The sequence below is a fragment of the Vombatus ursinus genome, unplaced genomic scaffold (assembly GCF_900497805.2).
Source record: "Vombatus ursinus unplaced genomic scaffold, bare-nosed wombat genome assembly UNPS02011369.1, whole genome shotgun sequence".
Lineage (NCBI taxonomy): Eukaryota > Metazoa > Chordata > Mammalia > Diprotodontia > Vombatidae > Vombatus > Vombatus ursinus.
This window is the reverse complement of record NW_020951147.1, coordinates 570,772-586,934: the sequence shown is the minus strand read 5'-3', so window position 1 is coordinate 586,934 and position 16,163 is coordinate 570,772. Positions and strand designations below refer to the sequence as shown.

General features: G+C 49.1%; 1 protein-coding gene across 4 annotated transcripts in view; it reads right to left on the bottom strand.

The window, feature by feature from the left end:
* SHANK2 (SH3 and multiple ankyrin repeat domains 2) overlaps positions 1–16,163 on the bottom strand; it is a 712,956-nt gene that overhangs the window by 436,939 nt on the left and 259,854 nt on the right. For all 4 annotated transcript variants that reach the window (XM_027856171.1, XM_027856170.1, XM_027856172.1 and 1 more), the window contains exon 12: positions 12,263–12,590. In XM_027856171.1, the coding sequence (XP_027711972.1) occupies positions 12,263–12,590 (328 nt within the window). The remainder of the gene's footprint in view (positions 1–12,262; positions 12,591–16,163) is intronic.

The window sequence follows — 16,163 nt, the reverse complement described above, 5'->3', positions numbered from 1 at the left end:
TTGTTAGGAAGGATGTCCACGCATCAATCTCAGTCTGTCTTTCTGTAATGTTTACCTGTTGTTTCTGGTTTGGAGCAAAGAGGTAAAAATGGATCTCTCTTCCAAGGGAAAGTCTTTCAAATCCTGGAAGACCGACCATTCTCAAATCTCTCCTAAATCGTCTCCCATCTTCAAGCCAAAAAGTTTTGGTTTTTTCATTCGATCCTTCTCCATCGCATGGGCCCAGCCCTCCCCGCCCCCGGCATCCTAGCTGTCCCCCAAATGCTTTCCAGCTTGTCAGGGGCTTTCCTAGAAGAGAGCGCCCAGAACTTAACTCAGTGTTTCAGATAGGATCTGCCAAGGTCACAGTCTGCCAGGACTGGGGCCGTGTGTATCTCAGGCACTCTTCTTCTCTTACTGCAGCTTAAAATAGTGAGAGATTTGTTGATTCCCACGTCACTGGTGACTCACAACAACCTTCCAGTCTCTTTCAGAAGAACCAGTCTTGCTTGCTCTGCTTTGATAAAACTGATGTCTTTTTGGACACAAATTGGAACTTTATCCTGGCAGATTTTATCTTATCAGATTTGACCCATTACGTTAGTGTTTGGGATTTGGATCCCACCATTTAAACTGTTAACTCTGGTTCCCAACATTGTACCACCTGCCAATGTGACAAGCATACCTTCATCCAAATCACTGACAAAAGTGCTGACTAGCACAAGGAAAAAAACCTTGGGAAACTCCACTCAAGACAACTCTCATGAGCACTGACTCCTCTTTTGGTCTGGTTTTACAGTCTTCACCCAACTACTGCTATTATCTAGCCCACATCCAGTTCCTGCTAAGTGCATGGCAGATCGATGAATCAAGCAGCCCTGTCAAAGTAGGTGATGAGGTTAGGCCCTGGTCTGCGCTTGTGGAAGTCGTACTAGCCCTTGGTGACCAATGCTTCCATTTCGAAATGCCCAATCTCCTTCATACCATGTCACTTGTCTGCCAGGAATCAATGACAAGCTCATGGTTCTTTAGTTTCCAGACTCTTCTCCTTTGTCAAAATACAAACAGCATTGGCAGCATAAAACTGGGAAAATAGAGGCTTTAGATAAGAAATTGGTGAATTGGACAAACTAAGAAGACTTTTTTGAATTGATGAAGAGTGAAGATGGTAGAAGCAGCTAGGTGGTGCAGTGGATAGAGCACCAGCCCTGGATTCAGGAGGACCTGAGTTCAAATCTGGCCTCAGACACATAACACTTACTAGCTGTGTGACCCTGGGCAAGTCACTTAACCCCATTGCCTAGCCAAAAAAAAAAAAGAGAGAGTGAAGATGGTAGAACAATGTATACAATGAGACAGCATTGTAAAGAAAAGCAATTTGAACAACTCCAGCAATCCAGTCACTGTGATAGCAACCCATGGTTCCAGAGGACAAAAAAAAACCCACTACCTACTCAAGCAAGAAAAGTAATGGATTTAAAATCAGAATGAGCAATACAATTTGGGACGTGGCTCATCTGGGAACTGGTTGTGTTTGACTATGCATATTTCTTGTGAGGATTTTCTTTATTTTCATTTTCATTTGGTGGGTGGGGAGGGGGAGAGTAGGAGGGAGAGAAAGACATGTTTGTTTATTGGGAAAATAACAAATTAAATTAAAAAAAACAAAATAGAGTTTTTAGCTCTCAACATTCCCCATTCTCCACCCTAATCCCTCAGCAGAAAAGCAAAAGAGAACAACAATTAATGATGGGTAGAATATGAAAGAGATTTCAGGTGCCAGATACACTTGTGGAGCCCAGGAATGTTCATGGGGCCACCGAGGGGCAGATGGGGGAAAGCATGAGGGAGGACAAAGAAAGCTGGAGCAGGGCTAGAAGGGCTAGAGCAGCAGAGGTCAAGAGATCAGCTACCCATGAGCTCCTCTGTGTATCTAAATCATTCTGTGTCAAGACCTTGACTCACTTGACAATTCGGAACCAGGAATGCTCATTCTGTGTAAATGTAAGAAGGGGCCTTTCACTACTGGCTCATAATAAATACTGGCAGGATTTGTACAGGGAGGCATTTACAACATACTCATGGGTAGGTCCTCCATTTAGTGAAAGACCAAAAGTTCAAGGACATCCTCTCACAAATGAAGAAAATACATGTCTAGCCACAGCGGTGTATTTCAAAACCCATCGGCCATCTGTCCAAGGCTAAAACAACTCGAGAGCAAAGACAAAAATACAATCAAGACGACCCCAAGAGCTGACCACTACATTCATAGTTCCAGGTCCACCAAGCACTCTGCATAGAGACTCTCATCTGATCTTCACAACAATCCTGTGAGGGAGGCAGATAATAACACCATTATTCCTTCCCTTTTACAATGGGGAAACCGAGGCTCAGGAAGTGGATTTGGCCACAGTCATCTTGCTGGGACGTGTCAGAACCCAGATTTGAGCCTGATCTTCTCACACCAAGGCCAGTGCTCTTTCTGTGAACCAGTGTGCCGCCCCTCATTTATCATCTTATGCATACATCTCTAATGCAGAACCTGAGCTTTACAAGGATTCCTGATGTAACCAACACCTTCCGTGCCCAGAAAAGGCTGGGAGACAACAGTGCCTGGCAGCAGCTGAGCTGGCAGCCAGAAGGTTCACGGCTGTACAGCACGCCCTCAAAAGATAGTTCTGAGCCTGAAGGACAAGATCAAACGGCCCCAGTCGTCAGCCACAGCCTGAATACAAACTGACCTGAATGTTATAAAAAGATGGCACCCCCCCAGTGGGTACTGCATTCCATTAGTTTAATCAGTACATTCATATGCAAAGGGCAACAAGTGCCCTGAGGAATGGAGCAGGCATCCCATGGCGCTCCAGCTGTGACCCGGCACCCAGGAAGGGCAGGGGCAGCAATCAAGAGAAGGGCTGGGATGGAGGGAGCGACATGCCACTGTGCCAGAGGGCACACAGGCACCGGAAGTCAGAACCCTCTCCACCAGGAATCCAGGCCAGTTAGACTGGGTCTGAGGAGCACACCAAGGGGGGTGAAAGCTCAGGAGCAGGCAGAGGGGCTGAACTCCTGGCAAGCAAGCAGACCTGGCCGAGTCACTGGCAATCTGAGCCTCGTGCCTTGATTTGGAAGCCAAGCCTTCCTTGGCCAGGGCTCCTCATGTGCCTTCTCCCACCGGCACCAGCAGCAGTGACGACAGGAGAGCTGACGTGTGTGCGGCTCTTTCAGGTTTGCAAAGTCGCTTTCAGCTTTTGTCCTCCAGGGTCTGGAAGGGCCAAAGTAACAGGTGGCAGCTGGGAGGATGATGAGATATCAGTAGTCGGTTTTATCATTGGCAGGCGGTGTGGCCCAGTGGAGAGAGGACTGAAACCAGAATCAAAAGACCTGTGATTCCCATCCAAGCCCTACCACATATACGTGTGTAATCTTGGATAAGTTATTTCTCTGAGCCTCAGTTTCCTCATATGCAAAAATAAAGAGTTGGACGACGAAATCTAAGGGCCCATCGAGCTCAGGATCAAGGATGCTCTGATCTTGGAGTCATTAGGGAATTTATAACATAATCTTGGCAGAGTGGAATGAGTCCTGGTCTTGGAGTCAGAGGAGATCGGAGGTAGAATCCTGCTTCTGACATTCATTAGCTGTGTGCTTATATTTCAATCACTTTGTCCCTCTGAGCCTACTTACTCATCTTTAAAATGGGAATGATAACCACACACTGTCTCCCCACTAGATTGTTGTAAGAGTCAGAGACGATGCATGTGCTGTTCTCTGTGATCCTTAAAACATCATAGAAATGTCAGCTGTCACATCAATCCTTGAAATGGGCTCAAGAAAAACTGTCTCAAGTGTACATTTACAGATGGATGCCAACGTTCCCTCCTGGGAATGCTGCCACACACAGCCTCCCGACAAAGCCGAGCTCCCAACTGCAAGCTGCGAGGACTTTGAGGGTTAGCATCCAGACGGAGTCACTGTGCTGGACCCCAGTGGGACTCCTGGACAGCCAGCAGCTGCCAGATGTGGTGGAAAAGCCCAAGTCATGGATAACAGAAGCTGGTGACCAGTGCCCGTGGATGAAGAAGCCACTGAGCACAAAATGACGAATGGTAAAGCAAGCAAACAGTTGAAGGCTGTCCCGGAAGGGACCCTGGAGCTAATGGCTCCTCGGCTTCTGCTTTGGAAAGTCACTGGGGGAAGGAAGGATGGGTAAGCAGCTCTCTAGGGCATGGCAGTACCAAGATTTGAGCCCTTCTCATTCTACAACCAATGCTCCTCCCATTAGCTCAGGACCTTGCCATTGCACATCACCACATACGTACATATGTACATACATATATACAGATATACGTATGTCTATATGCATGTATGAATACACATCTGTAATGCATAAACACAAAAACAGAACCTTGGAGTTCGAAGGATTCATTATGTGACAAAAACATTCTATGAACAGAAAACACCAAGAGGAAAGAAAACATATGGGAAGAGCTATCCCAAATCAGAGGATGTGAAGTCAGCGCCCACCTATGGAGTTTGACTCCTCATCAATGCCATGCTCAGATCAGAAACTGTAAGAAGCCAGACAGGGTTTTGGGTTCACATGAACACTGCACAAAAGCCTCCTCTGATGCTTCAGGAGAAAGAAGCTAAAATCCTCTTGGGGTACAGGGGAAATTTTTTTTTGCCTTTTTTTTTGGTGAGGCAATCGGGGTTAAGTGACTTGCCCAGAGTCACACCGCTAGTAAGTGTCATGTGTCTGAGGCCAAATTTGAACTCAGGTCCTCCTGACTCCAAGGCCGGAGCTTATTAACTGTGCCACCTAGCTTCCCCTGCATTGGGGAAATGGAAGGGAGATTGTGGCAGGTCTCAAGGGCTGGGGGAGGTGGGGAATATTTCCTTTTGCAATGGATGATGCAGCATACCATTTCTTGTCTAAAACTAAAGCTTCCTCTGCTGCCTTGGCACACCCAGGCCTGAAGAATAAGCTTGGGAACTTCAGATTCATGCCCCTTCTTGGCTTCAAACCATTTATTCTTGGCGATTCACTCTCATTCTCCATGCAAGGGAATGTTGCTTCAGCTCTTCTCCAAAGGGTCAGAAAGACGAGTAACAGAGGAATTCTTATAAGCTAGAATCCCAGGATGCTAGGGGTGGGAAGTACCTAAGAACACGGAATGTCAGAGATGAGATGGACCTTAGAACATGGAATGGCAGGGCTGGGAGGGGCCTTAGAACATGGAATGGCAGGGCTGGGAGGGGCTTTAGAACATGGAATGGCAGGGCTGGGAGGGGCCTTAGAACAAGGCTTGTCAGGCTCTTTCCTACCCCACCCCAAAGTACTTTGTGTTCACTTTTTATCTATTTTCATTTGCTTTTCTGGATGCACATTGTTTCCAGTAGAATGTAACCTCCTTGATGGCAGGGATGATTCCAGTTTTGTCTTTGTATCCCTAGGACCCAGAACAGGTGCCAGTATATGCTACATAAGTAACACATGCTTACTGAAAAGAACATGTTCTCATCATTTCCCCCACCAGCCATTCCCTACATTGGTCACTAAGTTACTAAGTGCTCACTATATGGGAGGCCAAAAGAAAAAGAAATAACCATAGCAAAACAAGCCGCACCCTGAGGGCCTGTCCTCAAGGAGATCCCATTCTGGGCCTAAGCCTTCAGCGCCAACCTTCCCAGGAATAACACAACGAACAGAAGCACGTGACAGGAACTCTCAAAGGGCATCATCTCATGTGCGTCCAGAATGGACAGTGAGCATCGATGGGCTCAAGATGGAGACTCTGAGAGGCTTAAGAATGACCAAAGGCAGAGGACATGAATCTGTTACTCGTGGTCCTTGACATTCTAATCTAACCTATGAAGAATGTGGAGTGCTCTGAGGTGTCTGGGGGCAACGCCCTCCCCCGGTCTGTCTACAGTGGCTCCAGACGTTCTCCAAGCGCAGGGAATCGGCCCATCATGAGCTGAGGAGTCCAAAGTGGGTCCAGTGTTCCGATTTCCCTGCTGCAGCCCACACCCCATCCCCCCTTCTACATCTGGTAAACACACGTTTCTCCAAACTCCCTCCTGCCTCCATGAGGTTTTCTTTCCTCACATTTTAACTCCGTTGAGACAGAAAACCTCTTAGACTTTTCACCGAACAAGGGGAGGGGGAGGGAGGGCTCATAGTCCATCCAGTCCAACCCCCCCCCCCACACACACCTGAACAAGAACCCCATTCCCCGACAGCCCCGCCAGGAGGTTCTCCACCCTTGGCTCCAGTGCGGGGTCGCCTGGTACCCCGCCGCAGCAGCCTGCTCCACCATCCTCAATCCGCTTCGCTGAAACCTCCATCCACTGTTCTTTGCTCTCCACTCTAGGGCCACCAGAACCAATCTGTGCAGCAGCTGGTTGATAAAATGAATGACAATGATAGCCAACACCGAGGAAACTCTTCAAAGGTCACCTAATAACCCTGCAACAGAGGCGCTACCCTTATCCCCTACAGATTCTACAGATCAGAAGACTGAGGCTCATCCAGGCTGACATTGGCTCATTGGTGACCACTCTTTGGGACTTCCCATTCATTCAGATCTGAACCCACCTCATTGTCCTGCCCAGTTCCTCTCTCTTCACACTTTCCACATAACCCCTGGTCTATCAGCTCTCTGTCTCTCTCTGTCGTCTCTGTCTCTGTCTCTCTCCTTTCTCTTTTGATCACTTTCCCCCTTCCTCCCTCCCAATAACACATGTCAAGATATACCTTCGAACATGTAAATGTCCTGGGTGAATGACGGACCCCGCTCCCATCAGCCTCGCTGCCTGGCATCCCCTTCTCCCCCACTGGACAGCTCCACAGAAGTCAGTGCAAACCCCGGGTGCCCATCACTACCATGCTGTGCATCTCTCCAGGCTAGAAGCAGAGGGCCTCACCTTTTCCCACTGTATTGGAGCATGATTTTAACTTTTTAATAGTTTTAACTGTCCCCTGTTTACACAAACTGCTTTCTTGTGTGTGAGCCAGAGAATCTCTGTCTTGAGAGGCAAAGGGAGATAGCTTTGGAAAAGCTAATTATCTTCTTGGAAAGAAGAAAGTTATCTTTCAAAAGAAGTTATCTTCGTGGAAAGGGGAGAATGGGAAAACTGGCCTTACATGCCAACTAACCTCCCCAAACAGACCTCCATCTTGGATGCTTCACCATGACCTAGAGGGGACTGGTGGCACCAGAAGAGGGGACTCTCTGGCTGCTCCTGACGATCTGAGGAAGCTTCAGATAGCCCTGACCAAACTCCATCATGGGCAGTCCTGTCCCTGTGGATGCGTGTGTGTGTGTGTGTGTGTGTGTGTGCGTGCATGTGTATGTGTAAATGTGTGTGTGTGTACTCCTGATCTCCGCTATTCCTGCCTAGTATTTGGGGGATGTGTGTGCATACACGTGTCTGTGTGTGCTGCATGTAGGGATGGGGTGCCAGAGACAGGGCAGGGCTTCAGGGCTTGGCACTACTAGGGTTCATATCAGCTCCCCACCACCACCTAGTAAGGTGTTGACATTAAACAGTGACTGTTCACAGCCTGGGCTCTGCTCCCCACTTCTCAGCATGAAATTAGGCTCCCCCTGGATGTGCTTTCTGAGCCACTGGCATCCTCTGTAGGGTGATCTCCTTGCTGCTACAAAGGTCTCCTCCTGGCTTCCTTCAAGTTTCCAGCAGGAGGCCTGCCCCCTGAGACACTTCCCCCAAGTCTCCTCATAGAAGACATTGTGTGGATAGCTAATCATTTTCATGTCTCCAGGAGCCAGACCACCAAAGATCCAAATGGAGAAGTTATGGGAGGGTGAAGGTTTGACCACGAAGGGTGATGGCTGGAAGGGACATTCCCAAGTGCCCCAGGATGCTGGTATGTAGTGACCCCTCTGCTATCATCAGGACTGGACAGGGTTTTTTCAACAGAATGGGGGCATGGGCGTGTGAGTGAGGGTCTGCGGGGAATAGCCAGAATTAATAGTGGCTGCAGATAATGAAGGGGGCGGGGTGACCACACAGCTCCTGCTCAGTCCTGTGAGCTTGGATCCTCATGACAAAAATAAACTAAGTCAGCACGTCTTGCCTGAGTGCTCACCCGGAGCCTCCTGAGACTTCCAGGCCTTGATGTGCACCCCAAAGTGGGGCATCTGGGATGGGATCTGCCTTTCCCTTAGTCCCTGTGCCACCCCAGCTTGGCACTTCACCTCTGGACTGAAGTCTCCTCTGCTAAACAAGGAGGGTGAGAGGAGGAGGGCAGCCTTGATGATGTCTAAGGGCCTTCCCTTTCCAGATCTATGCTCCTCTGAATACTGCAGTGGATAGACTGCTGGCCCTGAGGCTAGGGGAGACCCAGGGCTGAATTCTGCCTCTGCCACTTAGCAAGCAGCAACCCTGGAAAAGTCAACTGTCTGACCCTCAGTGTCTTCATCTGTACAATGGGGATAACAATCGCTTCCCTGCCTGGCTCACATGCATGTTGTGAGGAAAGTGATTTGTAACCCTCAAAACACCCCACAAAGCTGAGTTATCATAATGGTCATGGTCTTTCTTAGGTAGAAGAGGGAAGGTATATCTCTGTTTCATATGATAGGTATGTAGGTAGAGGTGAATTGACAGGCATTTATCAAGCACCTACTATGTGCCATTGGGCATAGTGCTGGGCAGTTAGGGGATGCACTGGATAGAATGCTGGGTCTGGAGTCAAGGAGACCTGAATTCAAATCTAGCCTCAGACACTTGCTAGCTATATGACCCTGGACAAGTCATATAACCCTGTTTGCCTCAGTTTCTTCATCTGTAAAATGAGCTAGAGAAGGAAATGGCAAACCACCCCAGTATCTCTGCCAGGAAAACCCCAGGCATTGCCAAGCGCTAATGAAGACAAAAATAGTTCCTGCCCTCAAGGAGCTCGTCTTAAGGAAGGAGGTAACATGGAAATAATTAGATGCATAAAAGGCATGTGAGGAGGAGATGGAAGGCAGTCTCAGAGGGGAAGGAAGCGGGGAGAGCTTCGGCAGAAGGTAGGAATGGAGCTGAGATCTGAGGCAGGTCAAAGAATCGAAGAGGTGATGAGGAGTGATTTCCAGGTATGGGGGTACAGGGATTGCAAAGGCCTGGAGGTGGTAGATGGAGTATGAAAAAGCAAGTGGACCATTGGAGCAGGATTAGAGAAGGGGCTGATGCTGATGGGCTTTCCACACCAGTGAACTTTAGATTTGACCCTGGAGGTAAGAGGGCGACACCGGGGTTACAGAGGCAGGAGGAAGGACACAGACTTCACTTTAGGAAAGTCCTGTATGCAGTTAGTCACGGGCCCAGGAAGGTGGGATGGCGGGCAGCATATTCCCCCAGACTGAGAACCTCCTGCCAGTTCACAGTGCAGTGTCTTCTTAGGGGCTCTAAGCTCAGTCCATCACCTCCACTGTCCCTCCTGGTGGTGCCCTGGACCTGCCCTGCCTGGGGCCCTCAACTCTGCCCACTCAGCTTTGCCTCATCTGCCAGGAAGGGGCCAGGCCTGCATGACAATTCTTGGAGCCATGACCCTCCCCTGCCTCGTCCCCCACTTTCTTTCCAGCTCCTTTTTATATACAGTCTTCCCCGCTTCAGTGTCAGCTCCGTGAGGGAAAGGGCCGCTGGGTTTGCTTCTATTTACATCCTCAGTGCTAAGCATAATCTAATGGCCAACATGCAGCAAGCACTTAATAGCTGCTCATTCACTCACTCTGTCTGCCTGTCTATCCTCTACCTTTCTGTCTGTCCGCCCATCTCACCACTCCAGTTGGTACTCACAGCTCTAAATCTAAAAGCACATGATGCCACGACCCAAAGTGTTTTCATGGGAACACCCCACCCATGGGGACAGCCAGTGGGCTGAATGGCCCCATTGGACTTCTCCATCAGGACTCAGAAACTTCTTCATCCTGGAAGGTCACACCTGGGAAGGCCCTTCCGCCCTGCAGGTCCCTCCCACTGATTGGACAGCTCCTCTGACCCTCCTTTGCAGGAGGGCACCAGCTCAGTCCTCTCTTCATTTCCCACCAGGCTCCAACACAGTCTTCTGGCTGGGGAGCATCTCTCTCCCACAGTCCACCCTTCCCCCAGTTCTCAGTTTCCTTTTCTATGTTATCTTTATCATTAGAAGGTAAGCTTCCTGAGGGCAGTGATGATCTTTCTTTTACTTGATTTTCTATTCCAAGAATTTAGCACAGCGCCTGACACATAGTAAGTGCCTCATAAAAGCTTACTGACTGACTTGACTGGCCACCTCTGGCCACACCAATCCCCAGAGAGCGGGCCGGCAAACTGCTCGGCCCAGAATGGGACGGAACGCTGGACTGAACTTAGGCCTAGCTCCTCGGCCTCCCCCAAAGCTCTCACACAGATAGTGGTAGAAAAGGGAGTGGAAGGCCATGACAGCTCCATTCACACTCAGTCCCTCCCCCCCATCACACACACACACACACACATACACACACACACACACACACGCACACACACACACACACACACACACACCCTACCCACACAGGCACTCATAGAACAGGTAATGAGAACAGGGAAATGACAGCCTTGTCCTCACTGGATCTGCTGCCCTGGCACAAAGATAAAAGGAGAGATAATTGTCAAAAACCTCTTGAATGCCCCTGGGGCCCCATTTTCTCTTCAGCACTCTTCAGCCGAGGCTTTGCCAAGATTCAGGATGCACTGTCTTTAGCATCTTATTAAAATTTCGTATTCAGGAGAGTAGAAATGTCTCCCTTTGGAACTGGCACTATATTAGTGACTGAGGGCCCACTGTGAGTCTGGCTGCCTTTTGGGACTCCTGCCACTGAGGTCTGCATCATTCCCAGCCTCCCAGGAACTTTCACCTGGGTTCCTGAGGCTGAGGATCAGCCTTGAGCTAAGAATGAACTCCACACTTCCAAGGGTCTCCTGTGGCTCCCTAGCCCCATGCAGACGCACTGGCCCGGCCAACGGCAAAGGGACCTGGCAGTGGGGCTGTCTGTGACATTCTGGCCCCAGTAAAGTAAGGGGGAGGTGGGGGACACTGCTCCCTCTGCCCTCCCTTCCCACACTGTCCCCCTCGGCTGGGCTCCTCTGCCTGCAAAATTCAGATCAGCAAGGTCCCCTCACAGGAGCGTCAGGCTTGGGGGTGGGGGCACAGTTGTATAATTGGCAGCCTTGATATTTGATGGGGTCATTTTGCTTGCACCCCAACCACATACATATGCACACACACACATGAGGAAGCAAGCCAGCACCAACAGAAAACACAGTCTCCCTTCTTCCCCTAACACCCACCCAACCACCCTGGGGTCCAGGGAGAAAGCATAAGGGGGGGTGGGGCAGAAGGAAGGCATACTTAACCCCTAAGACCAAGGATCAGAGGATTTAAAGCTAGAAGGAAATTTAGATACTGCCTGGTCCAATCCCTTCATTTTGCAGAAGAGGAAACTGAGGCCCAGAAGAGCTAAATGGCTTAGCCAAACTTATACAGTTAGGATTGAAAACCAGATCTTCTCTTCTTGGCCTGACCCCAGGGTGCCCTGCCCACCACACTGGCCTGAGCCAGAAAAGCCTTCAGAGACACTCTGGCTCCCATTCCAGCAGGGAGTCTGAGGGTGACAATGAAGGAGAAGGAAGGGCCTGGGACTTCACGGGACCCGCCTCCTCCTGGAGAGCTCAAGGCGCCTGACAAGCTTAGGCAGCCGGGGCCCAAAGGCTTTGTGCGCCTCCCACTGGTAGGACCAAGAAGAAAATGAATATGCAAGAAAAGCTGAGCCTGGGGACTTTGATCCGAGGACCTTGCCAGAGGCACTGCAATCCCCTCCCCCTTCTACCAGTCCTAGAGATACAACGATTGCATCCCTCCAGACGTCCAGAATGACCACCCTGAGGCCCTGCATGACTCAGACGGGCAAGGCTCGAACCCCAGCCCTGCTTTGTGCTACCTGGGCCCATTGCCTCTCTGTGCCTCAGTTTCCTCTTCTGTAAAATGAGGAGGTTGGAGGAGAGAGTCTCCCTTCCAGCTCAACATCCCAAAATGCCATGAGGTGGCTTCAATTGTTTTTAGCATCCTGGGCTGAAGATGGAAAACTACACAAAATCAACACACTTATAAAAGATTTTTCAACAAATGGATTTGGAACCAAAATGATGCTGAGCCTGACCTGCAGTTACCCCTGACAGTCACTGGACAGGTTTTAGGGGGCATGCATTAAAGGCTGAGAGCCTCCTGCCCTTGCCAGGGCCTCAAAGTCACCTGATGTGCCGCTGTGGCGGCGGCGGTGCCTGCTGCTGCCTCCTGGCATCCTCCCCAAGCCGGTTCAGCGACGGGGAACGGCTCCGAGGCCCCGGCGTATAGCTCCCGATGGTTTTTACTGTGCCATTTGGGTTGCCCTGCATCTGCTGCAGGAGCTGGGGTGAAAGGCTGCGGTGGGAAGAGGCTGAGGAGCACACGGACCAGTCGGGGAGGTTGTTCACGTTGAGATTGTTATCGCTGTTGGAGCGCAGCAGGATGCGAGGGGCCGCCAGCGTGCTTGGGGGTCTCCGCCGCCGGTTTGAATATGTCGGGGCCTCTCTGAATGGCACTGGATAACAGGAGAGAAAAAGATAGAGAAAGCATGGTGAGCCCTGGTATGGGAGCAATCTTATGCTTCCCAAGACATGGAGTCAAGAAGACCTGGGTCCAGTTACTAGCTGTGTGGCCTTGGCAACATTTCTTCATTTTTCTGGGGCTCAGTTTTCTCATATTAGAAATAAAGAGGTTGGACTTGAGGGTCTCTGAGCTGCCTTCAAGCTCTAAACGTAGGATTCTATCAAAGGAGAGCTTCCTTTTCATATTGAAGGAGAGAAAGTTATGACTTCATTTGTTAGATCAAAGTTCTTCTGCATTTTGGCTCAACATCCACCCATCCACCCATTCATCCATCCATCCATCCATCCATCCATCCATCCATCCATCCATCCATCCACCCACTCACCCATCCATCCATCCATCTATCTATCCATCCATCCATCCATCCATCCATCCACCCATCCACCCATCCACCCATCCATCCATCTACTCATACACCCATCCATCCATCCATCCATCTACCCATCCAACATGTATTCAGCACTTACTGCTCAGCTCTGGGATGCAAAGAATCTTCTCAACAACACACCCCAACAGCGGTCACACCATTTTTCCTTGAAGAAGGCTAGGTAGGGGGGACTCTTTCCCTCCCGAGATAGCAGCCTACCCTCCCTTGGGCGGGCTCTTGTCATTAGGAGGTTTTACCCTGATCTCACACCAACATTGGTCTCATTGCAAATCTCCCTCATTGTTCCAAGCAGAAAAGGTCTACTTCTTCCAAATACAGGAAACCAGCCATGGTATCCCTGCTCATCTTCCTATTCCCCACTCTTCTTCAGGCTAAAAAATCCCCTTGGTTCCTTCAACCAAGCCTCACGTAGCATCATTTAGGGGCAGTGGGGAGGGCCTTGGATTTGGAGTCACAGGGTTCAAATTCATGCTTTGCCACTTACTGTCTTGTGACCTTAGGTAAGCCATTTCCCATACTTCAGCCTCAGTTTACTCCTCTGTGAAATGGGGGAGTTAAACTCTAGGCCCTCAGAAGGTCTTCTAGCCCTAAAGCTATGATTCTAGAATTTCAAAGCCTCTCACTGGCCTGGTTACCTTCCTCTAGACACACTATAGTTTAGCAATGTTCTTTGTTAAATGCAGTGGTGTTCCAAACTGGATCCTGTCCCTCATTGGGTCTGACCAGAACTGAGCAGAACAGCAACACCTGCATTGGATGAGACCTAGATGAGGTCATCGAGCCCAAGCCTCTCAAGTGAGAAGACTGAGGCACAGAGAACGACGTGACCTGAAATCATCTCCTCTCACCCGGCTCACTACTTAACGGCTGTGTGAATTTGGACAAATCTGCTCGCGTCAGCTTCAATTTCCTCATCTTTAAAATGGGGAGAGTACTTATACCCTTTCCCTCATGAGGTACATGAGAATCAGAGAAAGTAACATTTTTGTGGTTGTTCAGTCATTCATTCAGTTGTGTTTGACTCTTTGTGATCCCCTGGACCGTATGTCCATGGGGTTTTCTTGGCAAAGATACTAGAGTGGTTTGCCATTTCCTTTTCTAGTGTATTAAGGCAAACAGGTTAAGTGACTTGCCCAGGGTCACAAAGCTAGTAAGTATCTGAGGCTGGATTTGAACTCAGGTTTTCCTGTCTCTAGGCCTAGTACTCTAACCACTGAGCCATCTAGTTGTTCCTAGGTAACATATACAAGCATAAAGTTCTGGATAAAGGAATTATTAGAAACAGTAAAATTAAATTAAAAAGCAAAAACATTTGGGTAAACCCAGACCTTCCCCTCATTATACATTTCAGGAAAATGCATTCCAGTCAACTTCAGCTCACTTGATGGGAATTTGCCTTCTCACTCTCACGAGGGGAAAAAAGGGGCAGGAAGAGGTGTATATGGTACAAAAACAAATCCTTCGAATAGATTTTTTAAAAAACCAGGTAAGCCCAATTTATGGAGCTGGGCAGGAAGATGTGACTTTTCTCAGATACTTCTGCTTAACATAAGAATGTTAGTTAAACTAGAGTTAATAGCCTTTAAAATCTGTTCCCCAACCTGAGAGGCTAAACAGCCAGCCATGAGGCTAGTTGGGGAGCTCATGGGCTGGAGCCCATTTTCAACAGGAATGACTGCTTCCCCCCTCAGCAGTCACTGTGGAAGCGTGCGTGGAAGGAGTGTCTGCACGCCCTCCCTCACCATCGCGCGTTCCCTCCGAAAATGTGTGATGTGACAGATGTGGACAGCTTAAGAAGCACTCAATTGTTGCACCAGCGCAGAGGCAAATTTCCTCATCTGTACAGAGATTATCAAGGCTCAACCCCTGTGGACAGAATGCTGGAATGGGAGTCAGAGGGCCTGGGGTCAAATGCTACTCTTCCCCTCACTGGGACTCAGTTTCCTCAGCTATAAAATAAAGGGGTTGGAGGGATGATTCTAAGACAATATAATACAGTAGAAAGGGCAGCGGAACTGGAAGGAAAGCAAGAAGGAAACAAGCACTTATTAAGTGTCTACTGTGTACCAGGCACTGGGCTAAGCACTTTACAGATACTATCTCATTTAATCCTTACAACAATCCTGGGAGGTAGGCGCTCTTATTTTCACTATTTTATAGTCGAGGAAACTGAGGCAAACAGAAGTTAAATGACTTCCCAGGGGTCATACAACTAGTGAGTGTCTGAGGCTGGATTTGAACTCAGGTCTTTCTGACCCCAGGCCCAGTGGATGGCTCTAAATGTATACAGTGCCTAGACTTAGCACTTTTTACAAATATTATCTCATTAGATCCTCACAATAATCATTCAAGGTAGGTGCTATTATTAGCCCCATTTTATAGTTGAGGAAATTAAACCAAGACAGCGATTAAGTGACTTGCCCAGGATCACACAAATAGTAAATGTCCAAGGCTAGATTTGAACTCGGGTCTTCCTGACCCCAGGTCCAGTGCTCTGTCCAGTGTGCTACCAGCTGTCTCATCTCCTGTGCTTCCTGAATTGGAAGCATGGGGTCATGGAATCAGAGACTCTGAGCAAAGGCACCTTAAAGGCCACCCAGTGCAACACTCCCATTAAACAGATGAGAAAACTGAGACCCAGAGAGGTGAAGCAAGAGAGCTGGGATTCCAGCTGAGCTCCTCTGATTCCCAATTCAGCCCTCATTCTACTCAAGCCTAGCCTGGCTCTGCTCCTTATTCCTGGGTGGCCATGGGTGAGGCATGACCTTCCTTACTAGGCCTCAGTTTCCTCATCTGTGAAATGAGAGGGTCACACTGGCTGACCTCTAGGGCATTTTCTAGCTCTAAATCTATGGTCCTGTGATACCACTAGGGAACTGTCACTGCCCACTCCAGTTCAATAGTTCTATACACTGTGACTCTCAATAAAAGCTCAGTTTACATTAGCTGCCCAATCACACTGCTGACTTATGTTCAGCTTGCAGTACACTCAAACCCCTAGAATTCCTGACAGATGGTCATTCAGCTGCCCCTTGAACAGTGCCAGTGATGGGGAGCTCACTACCTCCCAAGGTCCTTTTTCTATTGGACAGTGCTAGTCTGAAGGCTCATTCTTTG